At 43.0% G+C, this 25,888-nt stretch overlaps 2 protein-coding genes across 3 annotated transcripts; one reads left to right on the top strand and one right to left on the bottom strand.

Annotated features, from left to right (window-relative positions):
- The first annotated feature begins 7,975 nt into the window (after positions 1-7,975).
- Positions 7,976-19,511, top strand: atp2a1l (ATPase sarcoplasmic/endoplasmic reticulum Ca2+ transporting 1, like). Of its 2 annotated transcripts, XM_041963430.1 has the most exons (24): positions 7,976-8,241; positions 9,146-9,163; positions 9,526-9,608; positions 10,570-10,674; positions 11,678-11,816; positions 12,457-12,537; positions 12,641-12,726; positions 12,822-13,119; positions 13,211-13,377; positions 13,487-13,575; positions 13,667-13,769; positions 13,859-13,990; positions 14,186-14,302; positions 14,401-14,619; positions 14,714-14,825; positions 15,109-15,332; positions 15,445-15,665; positions 15,775-15,977; positions 16,066-16,151; positions 16,231-16,364; positions 16,511-16,628; positions 16,792-16,909; positions 17,244-17,289; positions 18,855-19,511. In XM_041963430.1, exons 1-23 carry the CDS (start codon positions 8,124-8,126, stop codon positions 17,246-17,248), a joined length of 2,976 nt encoding a protein of 991 aa, XP_041819364.1. In that variant the 5' UTR covers positions 7,976-8,123; the 3' UTR covers positions 17,249-17,289; positions 18,855-19,511. The 2 variants fall into 2 exon arrangements, with proteins under 2 accessions (XP_041819364.1, XP_041819363.1); XM_041963429.1 differs by lacking the exon at positions 17,244-17,289.
- Positions 19,512-19,518: 7 nt separating this feature from the next.
- On the bottom strand, positions 19,519-25,059 carry sult1st6 (sulfotransferase family 1, cytosolic sulfotransferase 6). Its single transcript, XM_041963431.1, has 7 exons — positions 24,445-25,059; positions 23,167-23,295; positions 22,267-22,364; positions 22,014-22,140; positions 20,933-21,027; positions 20,673-20,853; positions 19,519-19,882 (listed from the first exon to the last, which is right to left on the bottom strand). Exons 1-7 carry the CDS (start codon positions 24,629-24,631, stop codon positions 19,770-19,772), a joined length of 930 nt encoding a protein of 309 aa, XP_041819365.1. The 5' UTR covers positions 24,632-25,059; the 3' UTR covers positions 19,519-19,769.
- Between the last annotated feature and the right edge of the window lie 829 nt (positions 25,060-25,888).

Below are 25,888 nucleotides of genomic sequence, written 5' to 3' on the forward strand. Positions count from 1 at the left end.
CTGTATATCTGGTTACCTCAGTACCAAGGGTTTGAACAAAACAGGATTTTTATTCTAGAGAAGCTCAGCTCGTTGCTCTGAATATGTTTCCATCCTGCATGTTTTCCCAATGATATTCATCATGGGTTGCTTTTATTTAATTACAGTTTACAGTTACAGTCTGCAATAAGCTCACTGTTAATCGAAGCAGGATGAAACAAGTTTTCTAATATGATGGATTTATTAATGTAGGGCTGCATCTCATGATTCTTTTCATTATTGATTAGCCTGTCTGTTCTCAGTTGATCGGTTGTTTGGTCTGGCCAAGGCAATAACTAATGATGATACAAATAGACAATGTCAGAAAACAGTGAAACTCTTAACTCGAAACACAAAAGACATTTTTAAAAGTAATCTTAATATACTATGTCCTGGGCTGAAAATATTTTGGTCAAATAGGTAAGGAGAAGGTAATTTCACAAAATTCTTTAATTTTCATTAGTGGCTGACAGCTCCCTCCCAGTAAAAAGAGCTGTAAAAGCAACACATTGAATAAGAATTCCTATTTTAACCAGGACTCGACCGACAGATTAAAAGTAACTTACTTAAATGCAAATACAAGAACTTTCATGTTGTGTTGACTTTGGCGGCCCCTGTGGACAAAAGTGGGAAGTGTTTCCCGGAATGAAGACTGCATTTCCCATGAGCTCTCCCGCCGCCACCTGACCAATGCTTGCATTGGTTTTTACAGTGAAAAAAGTGATGCAGCTTTTTTTATTGTTATTTTTCTTGTTTCAAGTAACTGTTTGCAGTATAGTGATGAAGTAATGTACGCATGTTTTTTTTCTCCCCCCAATGCTGCTGTAATGCCCACATTTCCCCGACTGGGGATAAATCAAGTTTTATCTTATTTGAGACCATGAAAGATTATTAACTGTAATATGATGGTGAAACAAAGTAAACGTCATGTTGGTAGTGTTCATACACCTGCACCAGTTACATATCAGCCTCTAACAGATTAATTTGCTTCTTTTTAACTGGCTGATGTAAACACAGGCTCTTCTGGTCTGTGCGCCATAAATTGTTTGGTCTAATTTTGCAAGGATTTGGACCACTATATTGAACTAGTCTTCTCGCTGATGATCTTGTTTATGTAGATCATATAGTGGCATCAGTATTAAATTGAGTCTGTTTCATAACCAGTTGAAGACTCCAAATAGCTACTTTATTGGGCTGCTCCATCATCTGGGTATGTTCAGCTGTTGTCCACACGGAGGTGCTGTCGAGCTCCTTTGACTCTTCCAGTCAGGAGGATCCACAAAATAGTAAGACAACAGCGCTGCAATGAGCTGGTTAACAGACTGCTCACTGCTTTACATTTCCCCAGGGAAGGTTAAGGTTTCATCCGGGCTGGATGTGTGCCTGAAAGTAACTGTGGAGGTCTGTTGTTACATTTGGTGAAACAGTTCCTACAAATCCTGTGAATATTAATAAGTTGGTTTCATTTTAAATAACATGTTTTTTAATAAGAGTAAAAATCACCTTCTGTTGCAAAACGGCGGCTCTGTTGAAAACCCTGCACCTCTCTTTTACGTCCCTCATTCTATATTTATCAAAAAAGGATCCTGTTTCATTCTTAGGCATTTCTCTGGCTCTTTTTGCATTCATTCGTCTTCCTGTCATCAACACCCTGCTTCAAGGCGCTTCATTTTGCCTTCCTTTTACAGGACCACAGAGGTGAGAGGTGAAGGGTACAGCTGGGGTTTAGATTTCAGAAAAGTACAACTTTTCTGTAACTCCCTGTCCTGCAGCTTGATAGTTGAAACCTGCTGTTAAAAACATGTCTTAAGAATTCAGAAAAAAAGACCATTGACCAGCCATTTATTTCCTCATAAGCTGATGCAGAGTCAGGATTCCTGTCATCTTTTCTGAACTTCTGTGCATAAGATAATGTCATTAAGAGTTAGAGTGAGCTGTTTTCTGATAGAAACCACATTCTCACTGCAAAACCGCTCTAATATCTGCCCCAGCCTTTCCAATTCTCCTCCAGGTATACACTCCTCTGTTCTTTATAGCAAGACGAAAGACTTTAAGACATAAAGACACCCTTAGTCGTCACAGTTTGGCACTTTCCACAGGCTCAGATTCTCACTGCAGCACTGCTAGGGGATTATGTTTCTAGACTTTGTGTTGCTAGGGGATTCAGATGTGACCTTGTCTCTGACGTGTGTGGGTTTCCTGGACTCAGTAGTGTTAGAAAAGGGTGAAAATATGACTTTCCTTCATGGATTGCAGGGTCCGGCCCATTTTTGTGGCTGCAACATGCCATCAGTCAGAGCTATTAACCCAGAAATAGTGTCTTGGTTAGATAAGAGTACTGGAAATAGACAGGACATTGAAGATGTAGTATAAGACTTAAGATATCAAATACTGTACATACTAGTTCACACTGCTATGCTGGCCTGAAGTACAAAGTGGTTTAATTTATGACTGCTATTATGAAACTCCAGAAGGATTTTGTTCATGTGCAGAAGAAAAAAAAAACAAATCAAATCTGTGCAGCATGCTGTTTGGCAAGCAAACTTTTCATTTTCAACAGTGTGAACATGAAAGTTTGCGTTCATTTATGAAATATAATCCTTTTAACAGATGGAACTGTGCCAGTACAGTCAGTAATAACTTGTGTGAGAACAACTACTGCTTAAGAGGTGAGTAACTTCATTAGCAAACATGAAGATAAAGAATTGAATATGTATTTATGTCACATCATGATCACCTGAAAACAAATAGAATGAGCTCTTTATAACAGATGGAGCAGGTCATCTTCCACAGAGTCTGCATTGTTGTACCAAACACTGGCTGCAGTGAGTGCCTTTCACGTGTTTCACAGCCGCTGTTCTCCTACGTGCTTGGAAAGGGAGGGTGAGGCGAGGGACATTCAATTGGTTCAATCTGCAACCTCACCACTAGATGCCACTAAATCCTGCACACTGGTCCTTTAAGTGCGATCGCCAAATTGCCATAGCTGCATCAACATGTAGTGAGGCGAGTGTCTGCAAATGCATCTGAGTGAAAGTGTGGACCGCAATGTACAAGAAAATGTTGCATTAAAACTATTTCAGCAAGTACAGTTTCCTCAAAAAAGCATGTGACCCATATCTGTAGCTCACAGTATAGTAGGTCAAACAAACAATTTTTTTCAATCTAGAATTTGCCATTATGTAAGCGTCAGTGCAGATCTTGCATAGATTCTGCAGCAATTCACTGACGTGAGGCGGCTGCAAGTCAAATCTAAGCTGATCTCAGCCGGAAAAGCTACTGGGATGCTGTGCTTGATTCTGCAGATTTTGACTTCCCTAATAAAGTCTCTTTGCCGGTGAATTAACAACACCGGACTCTAAAAAATGCAGAGCCATCCAAGCAAACGACACCCCATCAGTAAAATGAACGCCACTTTTGATCAACAGGCTCACTTTCCTGTCGGCTCCCCCGTGGCTTATATAGTACACCCCTAAGTGTGTGGAATGGTGTGAACAACCAGGAACTCTTTCAGCCCAATGTACCACATGGATACTGATGACACTAGGGAGTCAAATGTGGCCTCCAAAATCCTATCTTATTTTCTCCCAATACATGAAAGTTAGACGTATGAGCCTGAGCTAAAGGTCCAGCATTCTGAGACAAAAAAGCCCCAAAGCTGTCGTGGTGCCCTGCCCAGCAGCACAGTATCACCTGCTCTATTTATATCTTGCGAGGAATTCTGGATTCAGAAGACTCAGCTGCCACTTCTATTATTACTATTAGCTAATACTGTAACAAGTGCCCAGCTAACACCGGCACTGCAGCTCCTTTATCCATTGCCTTATTGCCCAGTACTAATTATGTCCTCGCTGTCAATACCACGCGTTCTTTAGTGATGTTTAATGCTGGCCAGCGAACCTTTTCGGTGCCCTAATTTATCCAGCAAAAATTTAAACATCGCAACGAACCTGCAGATCATGAATGCAAGCTAGAACAGTCAAAATGATGCCGCTGCAACGAACCCCACACTGCAAAGATCTTCTCTCCAAAACAAGGAAAAAAGGTGTAAGATCGTGGAAATATTACTTAAAATGCAAAGACATGGCAAAATTAGCTGCCAACAGAACAGGAAAGTTTCAATAACCAAAATTTTTAAAACTTGTTAAAATTTGTAGTCTCAATGAACCCACACTTATCTTTTCTTCTTCTTGTCAGTGTCGATCAAACAGCTTTGTAATGCTGGAAAATCAAATTTCAATTAAGTAACTCGGAACAAGTAATAAAATCTCAGTAAGAAGTTAGAATATCTTATTAAGATAATTAAGAGCAAAAAAGCTTGAAACAAGTAAAATGCTCTAACACAAAAACTGCATGATAAGAATATGTATCTTTAAGATATTTCATCTTAATTAGATATTGCTTTTAAGTCTGTTGAGTGTTGTTTTAAAAAAATGTTACTTAAGCATAAGACTTACGCTGCCTGGCTGTAAAAAATTAGCTCAGGTGCATGACTGTCCGCGTGTTTATGAGGACCAGCTACAGTAAATTAGAGTTCCTTCACCCACAAACGGATGATAAAGATCAGCTGCACAGCATACAGGCCACAGAATGTGCTGTTAATGACAATAGCCGTCTTTAGGAAACATGTCGGTCTTTCCTGGCTCCACGTCTTTAAGTGACAAATGTCGCCTTGTCCCTCTCGCTTTGCTTGTGCCGTGCAAGTCAGCAGAGACAGACTTAGTTGCATAAGACAGGCGTGCGTACAGCTGCACCGCCGCAGCACTTAACACTTGTACTGAACCGAGAACACGTATAGAGTTCACAAATGGAGGAGGGAGGGATCAGTGGGTGCATGGTGATCCCTCAGCCTGGCCTGAGGGCGTGGCATGTTAGCGCCATGGCGGGAGCTGGAGGTGATGGGTGTCCCAGCTCGCAGGGGTTTAGGCTGTAGGAGTCCCTGCACCCACAGGCTACTGACACTTCACAGATAGTAGGAGGCGGAAGATGGAGGGGAGTGAGGGAGAAACCTTATCCTGCTGGGATATTGAGTTAAATGTCACTGGTCTGCCTTGAGGGAGACACTGACAGGCCGACCCCTATCACAGCCCCCAAATCTCAGAGGTCAACGGCTGCACGACAGCTGAGGCCTGGAGAACGGTTGGATGAAACAGAGATGGGGACGCTGGCAGAATGGAATTAGAATAAAATGTTTGAGCAACACGTCTGGGAACACAAAAACGTTCCTATCGCACAAAGCTGGTGCCAAATGTTTGTAGATGTGGATTCCCTCTGAAGTTTAATGTTCTTACAGTTCAGCTTCTACATGTTTGGATGACGTGTTGATATCTTGCTAACTGTAGTGTGGAGTTCGCACACTCATCATCGCACTAACCATTCTCACACCGCTGGGAATGCCAGAGAGATCAATCAGAAGGATTTCAAACACACAGAAATAAAACTCAGCACTCGAATCCTAATACAAAACGCATGATCTAATTATGTTTGCAGCATAATGTTTCTATAACTATGTGAATGTAAGACCGGGTGTTTGGACACCGTGGCCGAAATTCTGCTGAATTTTACTAAAACACATATTAAACCAGGGTAAAGTGGACCTTCTGGGAAAGGAATTGCTCCTCGCCAGCAGGCAGGAGGGCCGGGGGAGCCAGCTACCAGCAGCTGACTGGAAACTTGAAAGCTGCCACAAAAACAGCCTCCTATTTTAGAAATTCCCTGTGGAGGAGCAGCAGAAGCTTGAGTTTGTCTTCTGAATAGGCTAATAATGTATGTACTGTAAATGCTAGTTGGATAGCACAGCAGTGGTAAGTTACAAGTTGCAAGTACTGCAAATATCTGAGGTTTAGATCCATGAAATGAATGTAAAATATTCACTTATTCGTCTGTTATATAGACATTTATCCCATGTCCCTGCAGTAGTATCATAGAAATCATACAGTGTAAATAAACACAATGCATAAATACAAATTTTGAAGAAAACAAAGAAGCTTTTTCCCATAAGTCAGCATAATAGAAAAACCTCAAAGAAAATAAAATAAATAAATCACATATCAAGTCAGAAATGAACCTTCCAGTGGAACAAATTTAAGAAAATTAGAAGAACATTTCTCCCCTCGTCTATTTTACTCACTAGCGGGGAGTCCTAAAGCTCGCCTTAAGGTCACTCACGCCACAACGTGAGTGGTCGAGGTCCTGTAAATCATTAAGGCAGTCATGATACTCATCCCTTGAACTAAGGTGCGAATGGGTGTGAATTCTAAACAAATGACGCCTTAAATGCGAAGCTGCTGTGTTTGTTCAGCTATAAAAGGTAAAAGAAGCCCGGTCGATCGGCCATGTTGTTATTGTGCTGTTATTCTGTCACAACAGCTATATGTAGGACTCTTGTATAGATCATCACAGTGTAGGTGAGGAGCAGTTTGAGCAGGAATAAACTTTAGAGGAGGCAACCCGTCATGCAATAACTGCCAATAAGTGCATTTTTACAGTGCAGCCTATTTCAAGCTAAAGCCGCCGCACATCAACATAAGGCGGGAATAAATAGAATGCAGCAAAAACGTGGCCTGCGGCTGTCAAGCGTGACGAGCAGCGACCACTGCTGCTCTTACAGCGACACCTGTCAGTTTATTGATCAGCGACAACAACTTGAATTCCTGTCCACAGACTGTGCACCACCTAGCAGCCTGTTTACTGCTGTTTACTGCTGTTCAAACAAACAGTAAATCAACACAGCCTGTGCTCAACCTTGTGTTTTATACTGAACTTTCAGGCTAGCATCTAAGTTTCCACTATATAAAGACCTGGTGATGTAGTGTTGTCAGAAACAAGAAATATTCAGGGACAAAAAAAGGACAAATGATAAGTGACCAAATCTGAAGTTAATGTACAGATTTATGAGTAAAAATGAAGAAGGCTGAGTCGAGTGAAAGAACTAAAAAAAATAAGTAAAAAGAAGCCATATTTTCTCTGTTGAACTCAACAACAAATTTCAGTGCTCTGAATCTGCCACAAGAGGCCATTGTGCATCACTCAATTGCAATTTGTGGCCGGATCATCTGTCGTGCATCCACTTAAGCCTGCTGCCCTCTCTTCCTCATAAAAAAAAGAGAAATAAAACTTGATCCCCCCCCCCATATCTGCAGCTGGGGCTTTTCCTCTGCGGTGCGATAGTGTGACACTCTGGCGGCCCCTTTGGCATTCCTGTCCCCCTGCGATCATTCCTCCACTACACACTTTCTTCTGTCCTTTATCATTTACCATGTCTTACTGAACTTCCCATGTCTTGCTTAACACTTGCTTATCGGCTCTGCAGAGCTTCAGTTAAATGTGTGTTGATGATGGTTGTGGCTCTGAGGCACAAAGTCATCGTTTCTGGTTTGGGTAGAGAACTCAGAGCGTCAACATGCCAACATGTGTAACTCAGATTGTTCTTGTAGAAATGCCAGCTGATTCTTTTCCTAAAGTATTGGTCCACCGTGTCCCCTCGTCAGCCTCTCGTTCGGTGGGTAGCTCACTCCTCTCACTCTGGCTCGGCCACCTTCCTCAGCAGAAACCAGTTGAGCCGTCACTCAATGCCCCCCCCCACCTCCCTCCACCCTCTGGATGATCTCCTGTCTCACTCTCTCACCTTCTCCCTTCGTCTTATTCCACTGACCATGCATGTTCCAAAAACAGATCTCATTTTCATCCACAGTGCGACCCCCCCCCCCCAACCCCCTGCACCCCCTGCACCACCACTCTCCTGCATTGCCTCCTTTCCAAATCCAAGCCTTGTCCTCAGTTCCTGTCCAAGTCCACCATCTCACCTCCTCATTGCTCCACCTCGAGCCCCACCCGCGCCCCCCCCCCCTTCTGTCCTCCCGTGCTGGAATTTGGGGGCGTGTGTCACTGGGGTGTCCACCAATCCGGAGCCCTTTGGTGGTATAAACCCTGACCATGCATGCGGTTATTTGCTCTTTCTGTCAGTCCAGCACTCCTGAATTGGAGGGTGCCACACTTCTAGGTGAGGGTGGTGGACCGAAGGTAAAAACTGCAGAGAACAGCGAGAAGTTAAAGAGCGCGGATAGGCACGGTTAGACGGGCAATCCCTTGTCTATCCAGAAAGGATGGAGAACGCACACACAAAGGTGCCGGCAGAATGCCTGGCTTACTTCGGGGTGAACGAGAACACCGGCCTCTCCCCCGACCAGTTCAAGAAGAACCTGGACAAGTATGGCTACAATGGTGAGAGAGCAGGGCATCAGGGATGGGGTGGGAGGCCTGTTGAGTAACAATGCCACAGAGTGTTTGCATTCAAAATATTCCATCAAGTGTTTTCCTGAGTCAACTCCAGTGGAGTTTGCAGAGACTCTTGTTGGGTCGGGCTGGGTGGACTTTTTTTTTTTGCATGTGGTGCTTTTTTAGAGAGGAGTTGCAACAGCTGGTAGAAATGCAGAGACATTGAGAAGCAGAGACTTTGAGGGCTTTGAAGAGCTATTTAAAGATAGCCAAAGAAGATGGCTGGAGAGCGAGAGAGACAGGTGATGGCTCAAGAAGCTTCCTGGGTGATATATGGGGCGGGCGTAACAGGAGAGATGGATAATTTTAGGCTGGGTAAAAAGGGGAGGTCCTTAGATGGATTACAGCTAAATGACCTGTGATATGATTGCTAATCAATAACCAGTGGAATGGCAAATTAGAGAGCAAAAGCTCTGTAATATGGTATTATAGTTCAGTTCTCTGTTGCTTTGGAACATTATAACGCGCTGCCATTAAACATAACGTTTTATTTTGTATGAAAATGAAGGAACTCATAATCTGCAGTGAGGTTTTCATTAGGCCCAGATTAGAAGACAAAGGAAGCCGATTCAGTATTAAATTCCCTACAATGGCTTTTAAATTTCAAGCATCCGGGTTACAGTCCCTAAAGTCATCAAGTGGACAGCATGCAGGGGTTTTTGAAAAGGTGGAAATCGGGGAGCTCAAGGTCAGGCTTACCATCTGTAACTCTCAAGTGTAACTCTCCTCCTTCTGTTGAAAATGTTTTCCTGTGAGTGTTTCTGTCCCGCTCGTTTCAACTAACCGCCCTTTATCCTGTCTTTCTGCCTCCACATCTTTTCTCCTCCACCGCCTTCGTGACCAAATCCAGAGCTGCCTGCTGAGGAGGGTGAGTGTTTTACCAACCACATTTACCAAATATGTGAATCTTGAAGAGCAACTTGCAGAAACCTGATTTGAGCCAGATAGGAATACTATGATTAATACTCCAAACTGGCCCTCATTTGCAGAAGGGGGGGTACTAAAAACATGCAGGCTGCATTCTGATGTGTGATGCCTACATGCTAATGTCTGCTGGCTGCTTAATTATATACAGACTGTCATCTTCAGCAACAAATTCATAATATAGACTGTAAACACGTCCTTTTGTGCTGAAATACACCTTTGCTTTCAGAGATGTATATTTTGTGGCGTTTATCCATTGACTCACATTCATTTTCCTCTTTCTCTCTGTCTCTCTGTCTCGCTCAGGTAAGAGCATCTGGGAGCTGATTGCTGAGCAGTTCGAGGACTTGCTCGTCAGGATCCTGCTGCTGGCTGCCTGCATCTCTTTTGTAAGTGAACAAGCGTCAGTCATGATTTTAAACTGTGGTTATTTCTGTCGCGCTCATTTTAAACTCGAGTGTGGCAGCCCTGGGGTTTGTAGTGGACATCGCAGTTGCAAGAAATTCCACGAGACACTCACATCACGTGGGATCAGACACCTCTCTTGACCAGAAATGACGTGTTTGGCACAATAATCCCTTGCCCTGTTAACATTATTGACTGCCATCTTGAAACAGGCAATTCAATGCGTTTAGCTTTAAAACCATCAGTTATTAGTCCCACCACCCCTCCATGTGCTTTTGAGGATGACAACTTGAGAGGAGGGAGACATGGGCTTGCAGGAGGTGTATTAATTCCTATGCCCAGCTTTCACCCCTTTGGGCAGCTGTCACGATGGCCTTAGAAGGCAAATATTGAGGAGCCAGTGAGAGACGGGGGTCAGGGAAGTATAGGGGGGCTGATGGGTAAGGGTTTATTTTAAGAAAGCCCCAAGCTGAGGAGAGAAACTGAATCCTTCGGGAAAGGTCAAGCCTGAAGGAAGGAACGAAGGACCTCCTCAGAGAGAGGGTTGAAGTGAGAAGGAGCAAGGAGTTATGGGACACTGAGATCAAGTTATTATCAATGATGTAATTATGTTACATATATATATAAGCAAAATAGAGTAACATATTCACACGTGTAGAAAATCATCATACATTTTTTATTTCTTTCACATTGTTTACATTGAATTATACACTACATGTTATGTGAAATCATGCTAAATGCATACAAACTATAAATGCCTTTGGTAGCCTCCACAATCTCTTATTATTCAGACTTTACACAAGGTTATAAAGCTGTGAGGAATCTTTTCCCTCAGGTACAATGCACGTATTAACCACAATGTTAAAGCACAGAAGTTCTGACATGTGTGCATGCTGTTTCTCAGGCCCTTTGTCACTGATTTGCTCTCCACCACTCTGATCGCAGGTGCTGGCCTGGTTCGAGGAAGGTGAAGAGACCGTCACCGCCTTTGTGGAACCCTTCGTCATCCTTCTTATCCTCATCGCCAACGCCGTTGTTGGAGTGTGGCAGGTCAGTGATGAGGCCTGGCATGTTGAGCAATGAGACATATCCATTTCAGCGATGACAGAAAGTACACAGTTTCCAGTTACTGCCGTGTTTTCTGCCCAGTCGTGGTTGCTCAACCGTAACATTATCACTTTTACAGCTCAGGGAGCTCAAAATAGTTAGCATGTGCTCTATAGCTGCTGTTACAACATAGAGTAAATCTTGAATAAACAATATTATTCACACAACAATTTGAGAGGATAAATTAAATAGTTACCGTTTTAGCACTTATTCGCAGACACCATGCCCAGTTTATGTTTTGACTGCAATGTAGCAGGGGATGGATGATTCACATTGTGCAAGTCATGCTATTCTACATGCGTGCCATTCAGTAATTGGACCTGCTGTCATGCATCTGTTGCTGTGGGACATTGTTGTTATCGCATCTCCTCCAAGTGTCAGAAACACCTGCTTTGTCCCTGTTTTTCTCATTGAGAAACAGAACTGAATTTGGCAACCAGGTGTTAAAAGATTTATGTTGATCATCCCAGACCAAATATTATCTCTGAGTACATTGTGGTCTTCTGCAGGCGCAGTCCCTCTTTCTCTATATTAACACAGATCTATGCGCCACTTTCCACAAAATTACTGGTATTTATTTAAAAGAAAAAACAAACAAACAATATGTAGTATCTTCAGAAGGGGTAGTGCACATCAGATCATAGATTTGACTCGTGTCTTTAGTACGTTGTGTAATGACATCAATGCGTAATCGCTACGTGTTACGACTCAAAGCCTGCTAGGCGGCATTGCAAGTGCCAGACCAAGGTCAAAATGAGTACATTCAAGCAGGGATAAGCAGGCGTGTTGACATCAGTTTATTGTTAGAAGTGTGCATTAGGTTGCTTGTTTCTTTTTTCACGATCAAGTAAGGCTCAAACAACAAAAAATTCTGTTGTTATTTTAGCTGAGCCCCTTCACTTAAATAGGTTTTTTTAATCACCTGTTCTCTGTGTGTGTGCCACAGGAGCGTAACGCTGAAGATGCCATCGAGGCTCTCAAGGAGTACGAGCCTGAGATGGGCAAAGTTTACCGTTCTGACAGAAAGAGTGTGCAGATGATCAAGGCCAGAGAAATTGTCCCCGGAGATATTGTGGAGGTGTCCGGTAAGAAATGTCAAGATTGTCTCTGCTAATTATTGTTAGGGGAGAAGTGAATTACTGACATTTCTGTCGAGGGAAAGAAAGACAGACACAAATTCAGGATATGTGTGTCTGATGGCAAAGCCTGGTGGCTTTTTAAGGCAATGTGAGCGAGGTAGGATGGAGTAGCACCGCTGTGAAAACATGCTGACTGAAGGAAAGCAAAATCAGGAGTATAAATACCCTCACCAGCACCTGCCGCACCTCTTCTCCCCTCCCTGCCATTGCCCACGTCTGTTCATTTGTCAGTGTACACCTGTTGCCTCTCTCGCTGGCAGTCCCCACCCCCCGCCATGTGTAGCTCATTCTCATTGGGCCATGCATGTGTCAGTTAAGCTTCTGTCCCATTATGAAATCCATAGATTAAGTATTAAGTCATCCTGACCATTTGGATCTACATTTGGAATAATATCTCCCTTAATTTGGCTATTTGTTTCATTATTTTTCAGTTAGGGGCTTCATATTATGCTGCTGGAGGTGTTTCCAGAGAGAAGTAGTTAGCCACCATAGCACCATGCGTTTACTTAATGTTTAAAGTAAAATGCCTTTTATTCAGTAAAAACAAGGATTCCTTTTAATGATGGCTTCTCTGTGACTCCCACAGTTGGTGACAAAGTCCCAGCTGACATCAGGATTGTCACCATCAAGTCCACCACCCTGCGTGTTGACCAGTCCATCCTTACTGGTAAGCATTCAAGAAACCTTAAATCTGACTAATGCGTGTTTTTCTGTCTGTCTTTTCTGTCTTCATTTGCAGTTTTGAGTTAATTCTCTGCTTTTTCTCTCAGGTGAGTCTGTCAGTGTGATCAAGCACACTGAAGCTGTCCCTGACCCCAGAGCTGTCAACCAGGACAAGAAGAACATGCTTTTCTCTGTGAGTGCCTCACCAGCATCAATATTTTATTTACTCCTTACTTCATGTCCCCACCACTACCTTTTCTTACCTCTCTCTTCCTCTCTCCTCTGTAGGGCACTAACATCGCTGCTGGCAAGGCCATCGGTGTTGCTGTGGCCACCGGAGTCTCCACTGAGATCGGCAAGATCCGTGACCAGATGGCTGCCACCGAGCAGGAGAAGACCCCTCTGCAGGCTAAGCTTGACGAGTTCGGCGAGCAGCTGTCCAAGGTTATCTCCCTGATCTGTGTTGCTGTCTGGGCCATCAACATCGGCCACTTCAACGACCCCGTCCACGGTGGCTCATGGATCCGTGGTGCCGTCTACTACTTCAAGATTGCCGTTGCTCTGGCTGTGGCTGCCATCCCTGAGGGTAAGGGAAGCATGTCATCAAACGGGAAAGGGACTGTTCCTTTCCACATTGCTTGTTTATTGCACTCACGGTTTTCATTAATATCTCACAGGTCTGCCCGCTGTCATCACCACCTGCCTGGCCCTTGGTACCCGCCGTATGGCCAAGAAGAACGCCATCGTCAGAAGCCTGCCCTCTGTGGAGACTCTGGGTTGCACCTCCGTCATCTGCTCCGACAAGACTGGCACCCTCACCACCAACCAGATGTGTGTGACTAAGGTGGGTATCAAACATTATTCACACTCAAAAAGGACATTGTGTTAATGGCAGTTTGTCTGCAAAACAACTTTGGACATAATTAAAAATTCTTTTCTTCCCTCCAACACAGATGTTCATTGTCAAGTCTGTTGATGGCGAACATGTTGACCTCGATGCCTTCGATATCTCTGGCTCCAAGTACACCCCTGAGGGAGAGGTGTAAGTTCAAGCTCATTGAAATCCAGCATCAGTCATACACTGAAGTGCACACGAACCATCTCTCATTTATTTAAAATTCTTTGTCTTTCAGTTCCCAGGGAGGCTCTAAGACCAACTGCAGCGCATACGACGGCCTTGTTGAGCTGGCTACCATCTGCGCCCTGTGCAATGACTCCTCTCTGGACTACAATGAGGTTAATGTCGTGAGATGTTTTTGATACGCTGAAACCTCATGACCTTCCGCAATTTAACCAATTCTCTCCATCGCACTTCTTTTCTCCAGGCCAAGAAGATCTATGAGAAGGTCGGTGAGGCTACCGAGACCGCCCTGTCCTGCCTGGTTGAGAAGATGAATGTGTTCAACACCAATGTGAAGAACCTGTCCAGGATCGATAGAGCCAACGCCTGCTGCTCCGTAGGTTTCCTCCTGCTACATGATACATGTTGAAGATAATACCCCTGCTTATTGCTAATACAGCTAATTGTGAAAATGATTAGTTAAATAGGGCTTAATTGTTCCAAAGAATTCAGTGTTCAGTGTTTAATTGAGGCCAACCTGTGTGTTGTCTGTCTAATAAAAAAACCCTGTTATATCTGTGTCCTCCAACAGGTGGTCAAGCAGCTCATGAGGAAGAACGTCACTCTGGAGTTCTCCCGTGACAGGAAGTCCATGTCCGTCTACTGCACTCCCTCTAAGGGTGATGGTGGTGCCAAGATGTTTGTGAAGGCTAGTTTCTGTCTTTCTTTCCTCCTTCTCACATCCTTTGGTCAGACAATGTGAAGCATCCAACATAACACAAAACAATCATCCTGCTGTCTCCACAGGGTGCCCCCGAGGGTGTGATTGATAGGTGCGCATATGTGCGTGTTGGCACCACACGCGTGCCCCTGACCAATGCCATCAAGGAGAAGATCATGGCTGTCATCAGGGACTGGGGTACCGGCCGTGACACCCTGCGTTGCTTGGCCCTGGCCACTCGCGACTCTCCACTGAAGCTGGAGGAGATGAACCTTGAGGACTCCACCAAGTTTGCCGACTACGAGGTGAGAACTTGATGGACCTGGCGTGTAAATGTGTAGGTGCGACTGTGACTACATGTAAAAACTTGGATTGAATGACTATTGCTTCTCTCCTCAGACTGACCTGACCTTTGTTGGCTGCGTGGGTATGCTGGATCCCCCACGTAAGGAGGTCACTGGCTCCATTGAGCTGTGCAAAGCTGCTGGAATCCGTGTTATCATGATCACTGGTCAGTATTATGGGTGGGATGGATCATCAGTACAGAAATGTGCAGTGACGTGATGTACATTATCATATATATGAATTATGCATTTTACATTATAATTACATAGTGTTTCTCACCATAATTGTAATAATAATTGTACTATAATTAATTTTGAGGGACAACCTGTTACCTAAATGTAAAAAAACAACTGTATCTCTTCCCCTGTGACACAAAATTTGAGCTTTACAACTCAATAACACCAGTCACTCCACTAACTCCACCAAACTTCTCCTTTTCCATATTTCAGGTGACAACAAGGGAACCGCTATCGCCATCTGCCGTCGCATTGGCATCTTCTCAGAGGATGAGGATGTTTCTGGCAGGGCCTACACCGGACGTGAGTTTGACGATCTGCCCCTCCATGAACAGTCCGAGGCCGTGCGCAGGGCTTGCTGCTTTGCCCGTGTGGAGCCATCCCACAAGTCCAAGATTGTGGAGTACCTGCAGGGTTATGATGACATTACTGCTATGGTGAGAGCCCAGGAGCATTGGATGCAACCTAAACTTGACAGAGACATACATTTTGTACTTTACATGTGCATAGTTTTGAGAGTTGTGTAACTTTCCTCTCCTTTCAATCCAGACTGGTGATGGTGTGAACGATGCCCCTGCCCTGAAGAAGGCCGAGATCGGCATCGCCATGGGCTCTGGCACTGCCGTTGCCAAGTCTGCCTCTGAGATGGTCCTGGCTGACGACAACTTCTCTTCCATTGTGGCTGCTGTTGAGGAGGGCAGAGCTATCTACAACAACATGAAGCAGTTCATCCGCTACCTCATCTCCTCCAACGTCGGTGAGGTCGTCTGGTGAGTGGTGTGACGCACACTCTGATCCGCACCTAAACAGCACATTTCAGCCATCTTTCTGTCTCTGTCCAGCTAACCCCAGCTTTCATTTTCTTTTTCTCTCTCTCAGTATCTTCCTGACTGCTGCTCTGGGTCTGCCCGAGGCTCTGATCCCCGTCCAGCTGCTGTGGGTCAACCTGGTGACTGACGGTCTGCCCGCCACCGCTCTTGGCTTCAACCCCCCAGATCTGGATATCATGGGCAAGCCCCCACGTTCCCCCAAGGAGCCCCTGATCTCTGGCTGGCTGTTCTTCAGATACATGGCTATTGGTGGTAAGTAGGACTGCATTTGTGTGTTTGGGTTTTGTTGAAATGCAGGAAAACGCTTGTCCACACTGACACTGTTGCCTTTCTCTAACAGGATACGTCGGTGCTGCCACTGTTGGTGGTGCTGCCTGGTGGTTCCTCTACGATCCCACTGGCCCCGGTGTCACCTACTACCAGCTGGTATGTAATTGTCTCTCTCTCATGATGTCTAAAACACTTACATACAGACAGTGAATGACCTCACCTCTCCTCTGCGCAGTCCCACTTCATGCAGTGCCACGATGAGAATGAGGACTTCGCCGGCATTGACTGCGAGATCTTTGAGGCTTGTCCTCCCATGACCATGGCCCTGTCTGTGCTGGTCACCATTGAGATGTGCAACGCCCTCAACAGGTAATACTTCACATGTGTTGCGCAGAAAAAAACTTTTTTTGGTCAGAATTGCAAACTTAAAACATAAACGTGCCGTGCATACATTTTAAAATGACGACCCACCGGACATTTATTCTCATAATTCCTTTTTTTTTTTCTTTTCCAAGCTTGTCTGAGAACCAGTCTCTGGTGCGTATGCCCCCATGGAGCAACTTCTGGCTGCTTGCCGCCATGACTCTGTCCATGTCTCTGCACTTCATGATCATCTATGTTGACCCTCTTCCCGTAAGTCAACCACCAGTGCTCCCTATAGCTTGACTTAAGAGCTGTATGAGTGTAAATCTCCTAGAATTAGAAATTATTTTAGAGTGTCATCCTCTATGATGTGCAGTTTTTGTTGTGGTTGCCTTCCACTGCAACTTCTGACTCCCACTGCTTTGCCCCCCAGATGATCTTCAAGTTGACCCATCTGAGCGTAGATCAGTGGCTCATGGTCCTGAAGCTTTCCTTCCCCGTCATCGCCATTGATGAGGTGCTGAAGTTTGTCGCCCGCAACTACATTGAGAGTAAGTCAGCTCGCATTTTTGCACATTCACTCTAACATATTAAAAAGATAATAAAGATGTAACTTATTTCCTAAAATAATCATTCAGCTCTCCTTTGAAAAGCTTTAATATATTTTTTAATCAATTAATGTTTTATCTTTTTTTGTTAATTACTAATTAATATTTTAACAAAGTATAATCCTTCATCCTGTGCTGTCGTTTCATTTTATCGCACCATCTCTTCTTCTGTCATCATCATTACTCATAATGTCTCCATCTGCCTGATCTTTCTCATCACTCCCTCCTCTCTCTTCATTCATCATTAACTCATTTAACCTTTTTTGTTGATTTCCAGGCTAAATTCAGTCATCCCACCAACATTAGCCTGTAACTAAAGCAAGGTATTCTAAGGTTATCACTGTGTGGATGCACTGTGTGCGTATGTTCGTGTGGTTTCTGTTCTGTCTCATTTTGTCCTGCTCTGATGCACATCTGTCCCCAGTGTTGTCTACATCATTCGTCTCCACAGATGTGGAGCTCTGGGTTCTCCCTACTACTTAATGACACAATTAAAAATTGAATCTCACATCTGCCGCAACTTGACAATGTGGCATGATGACCAATGAATGGGGAGATCGTTCTGTGCTGCTGTCTGTCTCTGATGTCCTCCTCTGACCTCTCTGTTTGTTGTTTCCTCTGATGTCATAATGGTTCATGACATGCTCATAAGGCGAGTTCACCACCTCTGAGTTTCTGCTGTCAGCACCAGCATTAAAGCGTGTTTGTGGGTTTGTTGCTGTAGCAGGAATGTGACCGCTGTCTGTTCTGGTACCACTTTTGTTTAAAAAAAAAAGGCATTCATGAGCAATACAAAATTCTTTACTTTTTTATAACACGCTATAATGTATGCAGATGAAAGATATTAAAGTGTTTATTGATGTAGTTTTCAACTGATTTATCTCTTAACTTGTGAAGTAACTAAATAACTGGATGCTGGTAGTGTCACTGATTTTTAGATGAATGTGCTTATTCTGAATTTTATGCCAGCAATACATTTCAAACAAGTTGGGACAATTGGGCGTTTGTGAAACTCCTGATTGTATAAATGATGTTAATACATGGGCTAGGCTGTACAAGCAGATAATGAATGACAATATAACACAGTTTTAATTATATAATATATATGCTAATAGAAGTTATGTTGTTAAGTTCTGTTAATTGTTGAAAATAATTGACATTAATAAACACTTTTCTTTCAATCTGCTTATAACTGCACTATAATGTGTTATAAAGAGTGGCATGTTTACATACCACTGTGCCTATTATTCAGAGCCTCTCAGGCTAAATTTGCATGTAATTCTTCTTATTTTACGACGTTATTTACAATGAATTAATCAAATTTGCTTTTTGGTATGAGGACCAGGTGGTAACAGCTTGTCACATTTGATGATCAATGGGAAAAAAAAATCCATCCTGTGGCAGCTGGCTCCTCAAAAAATTTAATGTACTGAAAATTTAATCCCACCCAGCTGGAGCTTCTTCTTTTAAATGTCCAAAACTAGTTTAGGCCTGAGCTCTTTACATGATCTTCTCATGTAAGCATGACAATAGTATTTTATATTATTGACTCAAGAAGTTTGGGCCTGCAGAATAAAATAAAATATCTTCAGCTCAGTGTCCCACCACCAACACAGACTTAGTTTGCTTGCTGCTTTCATTAGATTTGATTTAAAAAAAACAACAAAAACAATTATCCTTCAGTATTTATAGATTACACCATGCTTTCTTAGTGAGATGAGTTCTAACACTTGGACTTAGTTATGATCATGTGCTTGTCTGCAAAAGTAGTTTAAGTGTCAGTCTGTTTAATTTGTCAATCGGGTCATTGTGTCAGTTTCTGTTGTCGACCAAATCATGTGTCCAAAAGTCCTTTCCCTCTCTGATTTATCCCTTTTCTCTTTTCCAGGTGCACAAGCTAAATAGAGATGTAGAAGAAGAGGATCTTAAGGGCTGGAGAGAAAGATGCAGAGGAGAGACAGAAGAGGATCAAAACTGAAGAGGGAAGCCATAGTGAGCCAAACAATAGAAGAGAGGAGAAAACACAGGAAAATGTACTAAAAAAACCAAAAACAATAAAACAAACAAAAAAATCTACATAAACATAGCCTCTATATAAGGAAGGAGATTAAATTCAAATGATCCCTGCTGATAAAGTATTCAAATATTTAAGATTTTATTCTAAGAAATAAAGTATGTATTAAACGTGATTTTTTGTTAAACTTGGATATTCTCAGCTGTTGTGTTTTTGTGTTCTCTGTCCATTTTCATATGATTGACTTTCCAGCTCATTATTTTTATTCTAGTCTTTGTTGCTCATGTCTCGTGCAGCCTCCCTGCTTTGGCTGGGCTCTGTACAGTGTGGTGTAGGGTTGCAAAATGACTTCATATGGGCAGAAAAACCACATGCCTCCAGCTGCCAGCGCTCTCTATAGGCTCCATGAAGTCAGCAGACTCTGTTGGAGGTCTCATGACATAAAATGGGCATGTCCACTCAGTCACAACACTTTTGGTCTTATATATTGTTTACGTGATAAGCTGCAATAAAGTGATGATTACAAACTCGTGCGCTTGTATGGTGGAGCACATTTTTATTGATCTCTAAACATACACTTGGGTGACTGTCCTCTACAGGAGGTGCAGTGATTACAGTGTTTAACACAGGCTCGAGAAGTGAGTGAGACACATTTGTTTTTACTCATTTGTTTTGGTTTTAAGCTCTTGTCAAACATTCTGACAGTATTTCTGCCTTGTAAGTGCTGGAGTGTGAGTTCATCCGTCTTTGGTTTGTAGAGCTGCATCAGTTTGGAAAACCCCAAATCCGTTAGATGTTGGTCCTGAATGGTATGTTGGCTCCTTTCATTTGTTTTTCATAATCTTCATCAAACATCTTTGATTGCTCGGGTGTGAAGTGGTTTGCCCAATCACCCACTACACCTGTAAAGAAAGAGAATGTGAATGTGAACACGACAGTGTTAAACATCTGAATCAGTAACTCTGCATGTTGTACAACCGAGAGGATAATTCTTAAATTATTTTCCCCAAAAGCATCTGTAGTTGAAAATTAGGGCTGTGACAAACAGTTATTTACCTTACTAATTAATCTCCCAAATTATTTTCTCAATCAATTGGCTAATTATTTGGTGTAAGGCATGTCCTTCACTCTGTTCAAGAGTGCAACATGACACCTTCAAATTGCTTGTTCTGGCTGGAAAACTTAACAGAAGTCCACTAGTAAACCACAAGACAAAGAAATATAGCAAATCTTTACATTTGAGAAGCTGCGACCAGCACATTGTGGGCATTTTTGTTTGTAAATTACTCAAAAGATGAAGCAACTATTAAAATAATTGGCAATCAATTTTCTGACAGAGACTAATCAATTAGTCAACCAGTAATTTAAGATATATTGAGCATGAAGGCCTCATAATTTATTAAAAAATGTGTGTGTGTGGCGGGGGGCAAAGTAAAAAGTAGGAAATCCAGCAACCTCTTGGGGGCGACACTGTACTGTACAATGTGAGGTGGAGGGAAATGGCAAAATGTGATGATACAATGCAATACAGTAGTGAGTCTTCCCTGCTGAAGCTTATACTCTCCTGGTATTTTGTCAGCCCTCCACTCTGTGTGTTTACAGTGAAATGTGGTGTTCATGATACTGTGTTCACCCAGTGGAGATGGAATCAATATCTTTGTCCTGGGCTAGACTAGGAGCAGGTTGACGCACCTTTTCTCATAAAGGGAGAGATGGAGTGGTCAAAAACAGGTGCTGGGATGAAGGAGTAGTTGGCCATCGGGTTCTCCTTCATGTTCTTGAAGGACGTGAGCTCCACAATTCGGCTGATGACCTCATCAGAGAGCGACAAGTCCAGGTACCTCATGATGCGCTCCACTTCACGCCGGGGATTCTGAGGGAGTAAACATGATGGTAGGTGTCTGTACAACAAGCGGTGGTAATACTGGGGCTATATGTTGGGCTCTCCTTACCTCTTTCATGTCCTCATAGAAGAGGTAAAGGATATTCTTCCTCTCTCTCTCCGCCCAGAAACCTTTCACATGGTCATACCAGGAACCCCATGACACTGCAGAGACCAAATTCAGTGAGCAGCTTCCATGGAAACATTACTCCCAGTCCAGTTAAATGTTTATGCCGACTGTGACAGCTGAGCGCAGACTGACTACAGATTGTGATGCGTTTAATGATGATTTTAGGGTTGCTTGGTTAGATCAGTTGGGTATCACTTTCCAACAAGGCAACCTTTTAACATATATCTTATTAATGCTGATAAATAATTTACTCATTTTTATAGCTCAATTATAAGTCATTATTTTTGACAGCTTGTGAGAAATCCCTCTGCCTGCATTTCCGTAGCGAGCTCTTTAATGTGTGAAGAAGACCCACCAGTGAGCAGTTAATCCACTTACTTTCTGGGACAGGGCTGTAGGGAGTCTGCACCAAAATCCATTTATTAACAGCTTGTTAATATTTTACAAGTGCTGATGTGGGAATTATTGCAGTAACCATCAGTAATGGCTTTACCTCCAGCATTCATAACGGCAGATGTCTCAGTTGCTTGGCTGTTTGCCGATTAGAAAGAAAGAAACCTATGACCCCTTCTTAATAACTTAATTACCGTTTGTAACCGCAGACTGATGGACTATTACAAAGTGAGACACTTTAAGCTGACAATTACTGGCTACTTTATTTGGCCACTCAACCACAACACACAAGCAAAATTTTCATTCATTTGCACTTGTTGTTTCTGGCTATCAGACAAATACAAGTCCAAAATTTATTGCTTTACGTCTGTTTTTGGTCTCTACCAACTCCTTAGTGGGAAATATCTGGCTCTTTAGTTGTTCCACTATGCTCACCAGCTCATCTGAAAACAGCTGCCTGCTGTGGCCTGATGTGATTAAAGGCTCTTGATTTTTCTCTTGATACACCTCTGGCTGGTGGGGTGGATAAATGTACCAGATATAGCTGATTAAAAGCTTTGTGTATACAACAATAACGAGTTCAATTGAAGGTAAATTGACACCTTTGCATGTGATGTAATCTACTTACACTCTCCTCGCATGAACTTAGGGATGTATCCATCCCAGGGTCCTGGCTCAGGCTGGGTCAGGTTCATACAATCGAAGTGGTAGTAGCTCACCAGGTTGTCTTTGGCATTGCGTGCCACGTAGATTGTCTGTACGCATGATTAGGGGTGCCATAAAAGAGGGAGTTACAGCAGCAATACAGAGAATGAGTCACCTAAATAGGCAGCTTTATGGGATTGTATTGCTCACATCTCACTACATTTGTTGAGCCTTACCTTGCACTTGTTTTCCCAAAACCCAGTTGGCACCAACTGAAAAGGAAGGTGTGTCTTTATAATTCTAGGTGGATCCATGTTCTTCAGAAGGTCAAGACCTGAAATGTAAGTTCAGATAACAGAATATGTGTGAATGAGTTGAAAGACACTTTTGGTCCATACAGTCTCAGATCCCATGCTTCTAACACACAGCAAAAGCTCTAAGGCTCACTAACTAACATGGAGTATCTATATTCCCAGCACCAAACAGCAGAGACACAAAATTACTAACTAACCAGCTTAACAGTCAAGTAAGATAACAACCCAACTCAGGGCATGGTTGAAAGGAGTCATGCATGTCAACATGCCTCCAATAAGCCATTACTCGCTTGTAAGTAACCCATTTGCAAGTCCTGGGTAATGCTCAATTTGGCTAAAAACTTCAGCTAATTCAGGGTTCACTTGCAGCGCCAATATAAACTTAAAACGATTAAATTCAATTGACCACTTCAGTGAAAAACTGCCGACCCACCAGGAGAAACTGCAGTCTTTACATGTTTGAGTCTGTCACTCGGCAGATTGACGCTGAGGGGAAATGCTTATGGGTTAATAGCTCATTGACCCTGATTAAGGTGGAAGAAAGAAGCCGTTATGAAAACATTCCTCCAGGAATTGGATTTGTTGTTTCTGTCAGGGCACAGTCGGAACTAGCTGGAGGATGCGTTTGGAAAATAATGTCTGAAGTTTTAGCAAAAGCTCGAGGACGCAAGGTGCACATGAAGTGGACAGAAGGTGCAGAGGAAAATACAGGGTGGAGTGGAAGAAGCGTTCAAAACCTTTCACTTTTTTCCAATAGCGTTGCCCATATATTGCACTTGTAAATGCAGTCACACGCATGCAGACATGACCACATATACACACCTGAGGGGATGGGTGGTGGGGACATGATCTCTAGGAAAGGACTGCGGACGGGTGTGGGGGCTCGTTTGCAGGCCTCGGCATCTCCATTGTGAAGAAGCAGGTCAACTATCTCCTGGGTCCATGTGGTTCCTGACGTCCCCCAAAACACAAATTAACACTGATTTGAAATCCCATCATACACACACACACACACACACACACACACACTTAAAAAAAAACAGCATATTAATTTGAAGTACTAGACTTGTGTCTTTTCCATTCTGTTACAATTTTGCCACACATGTTCATACTGTTAATACTGTATAAATCTGAGCATATTCATATCTACTCTGACTGTTTATTCTATTTATTACCACTATACATATGTACATTACTGTGCATTTCTGGTTAGATGCTCGACTTTACCTGTACACTGTGCACACACAATAAAATTGCATCTAATTCAAGTTTACAGACAAGAACGTCCTGCCAGACTCTGACCCACTTTGAGGTGCCACAAAGTCATGTCACCTTTTTATGGCCTTGTAACACTGGAAAACGCCCAAAACATATTGCTTAAATGACTCGACAGGTTCCCTCCACCCTCAAGGAGACAGCATTGCTCTGGAGGACAAACTAAAGGATTTTTGGGAAATTTGGTCCACTTTTTTGGTCCCCTTTTCAGAAATCCAAATCAGTTTGAATGATAGCCCCTCACTCTTTAAAAAGGTTGTTCTGCAGAGGCCACTGATTTGCTTAAATTCATTTATTTTATGCAGTTTTTCTTTCTTCTGTGTTCAGTTATACAAGTTTTATTTCAGTGGTGGTATTCAGATCCTAAACTGAAGTAAAAGTAGCAATGCCACACTGTGAAAATCCTCCATGAACAGTGTCATTAGGTACTCGTAATCAAGAATAATAACTGATGTGACTGTTACACTATTGTATGTGATTTTACTGGGTTATTATTAATGTTAAGCAGAATTTTACAGTTGTAGTTTGTGAAGGTGGAGCTAATTTGAACAGTTTTTACTGTTGGCTGCTGAACATCATATTTTATAAGATTATCATAAGTATAAAGCGGCAAAAAATGCACATTGTCCAGTTAAGTAGAGGTACTTCAGATTTGTAAGCGTGTAAATGTACTTATTTAGCTTCACCACTGGTGACAACTGTGTAAACACAAACCGAGCTTCAATAAAAGTTCTGTACATATGACACAAAAATGTCTTGTCCAAAACTCATGACCCTCATAGAGATTTTATCGTATGCGAGCAAAGCATGCAGCTGTGTGAGTACCTGCTTTGGGGTAGGTGGCGATGAGGAGGTCGGAGGGGTCAGGTCGAAAAGCCCAGATGGGGTCCCAGTTCTCGGCGATGCAGCTCATGAGAGGAACTCCTCTGACCGGGATCAGAGGGAACCGGGTGAGGGAGGCGCTGGCCTTTTCAATGGCTTTGGTGTAGGTGAGGTCTTCTTCTTTTGACATGACTGACGCTGTCAAAGGTTCACTCAAATAAATCAAGAACCAGAGGCCAAAATTTTGACTGCTCGAGCGAGGCCAGTACAGTGGTTCTCCCTGAGGTCCTGTCTCCTGCAGCTCCTCTCTCAGCCGGCTCTCGGTCCCACTCCTTTGTCAGACATTCACAGTTGATTTGCTTTTATACACCATAAATTCCAGCCATGCAAATTCCCTTCCTGCTGGATTGTCAGGCCCACAATCACTGCGTAAACAACCTTGTCACTCTGTTGTTATCTCCTCCTTGTGTACATTCTGGTTTTCAGCCTCCTCTCCAACATCTGAAAGCAAAAAAAAGAAAAAAAAAAAAATCCCTCCTGAACTCCCAGCTGAAGCTTAAGTGCTTCAGTCAGTCTTTCTCCTTCTTTCTATCTTTGTAACCTGGCTGTCTGAGTGCTTGTAGCAAGTTCTTGTCTGTCTGCGATCACTGGAACTTGCACAGGCAGACTTACACTTAAGTGCCCTTACGTAACATTCCCAGTTACGTATGAATTCCACTTTTGCCCAGAGTACTATCTAAACTGCTTCCCCTGCAATTTGAGAATGGGACAAGGGCGTGCCAGCTCCACACAGCACAGAGAGGCAAACTGAATGAACATTTGATCTCAACAAACAATTATGTTAACGCTGCATTACCTCACCGTTTCTTGCTCTTTTACCAAAGAAAGTTGTGTCACAGTGAGTGTTTACTACAAATGAGAAACATCAAACCTAATGGCAGTAACGTTGCTCGATCTGCAACTCGCATTTCAGCTTGCACAGGAATGCACAGAAGAACTGTTTCACACTACTGCTTCATGCTCAGTTCAGCCAGAAGCAGCTGGAAAGAATTTACATTCCAGGATTTCCAAATTCAATATCCTGCCAAAGGTAGAAATAATGTTTTCACAGAAAATAAGCTCAGCTCGACAGTCGCCTGTGACATTTAGCAACAGATAGAGTCCTCTTTAGAATTCACGAGGACGTCTTTGAATATCTAAAAGGGCAGAAACCCATTGGAATTCATGTAAACTGAACATTGAAATGTAGATTTAGATGTAGATTACAGGCTTCACAGATGTGCATGAAGGTTTGCTGAAACGCTGTGTGGGCAATCAGACCAGAGAGAGCTGTAGCTGAGTGGTAATGAGTGAAGAGGTAAATTCAGGAGAGTCTTGTCAGGAAAATCAGTGAGATAAAAAGGGCAAAGAAGGAAACACTGTCTGACAGTGCACCACATACATGGAA

This window comes from Chelmon rostratus, chromosome 21, assembly GCF_017976325.1.
Source record: "Chelmon rostratus isolate fCheRos1 chromosome 21, fCheRos1.pri, whole genome shotgun sequence".
Lineage (NCBI taxonomy): Eukaryota > Metazoa > Chordata > Actinopteri > Chaetodontiformes > Chaetodontidae > Chelmon > Chelmon rostratus.

Excerpts from the sequence above, each read along its gene's own strand:
- sult1st6 (XM_041963431.1), bottom strand. The coding sequence starts at position 24,631 with ATGTCAAAAGAAGAAGACCTCACCTACACCAAAGCCATTGAAAAGGCC. Across the intron at positions 23,296-24,444 it reads CGCCACCTACCCCAAAGCAG|GAACCACATGGACCCAGGAG; the intron begins GTACTCACACAG and ends GGGGGACGTCAG. Across the intron at positions 22,141-22,266 it reads TTTGGGAAAACAAGTGCAAG|ACAATCTACGTGGCACGCAA; the intron begins GTAAGGCTCAAC and ends TCATGCGTACAG.
- atp2a1l (XM_041963429.1), top strand. The coding sequence starts at position 8,124 with ATGGAGAACGCACACACAAAGGTGCCGGCAGAATGCCTGGCTTACTTC. Across the intron at positions 13,576-13,666 it reads TACACCCCTGAGGGAGAGGT|TTCCCAGGGAGGCTCTAAGA; the intron begins GTAAGTTCAAGC and ends TTTGTCTTTCAG. Across the intron at positions 15,978-16,065 it reads CAGATACATGGCTATTGGTG|GATACGTCGGTGCTGCCACT; the intron begins GTAAGTAGGACT and ends TTTCTCTAACAG.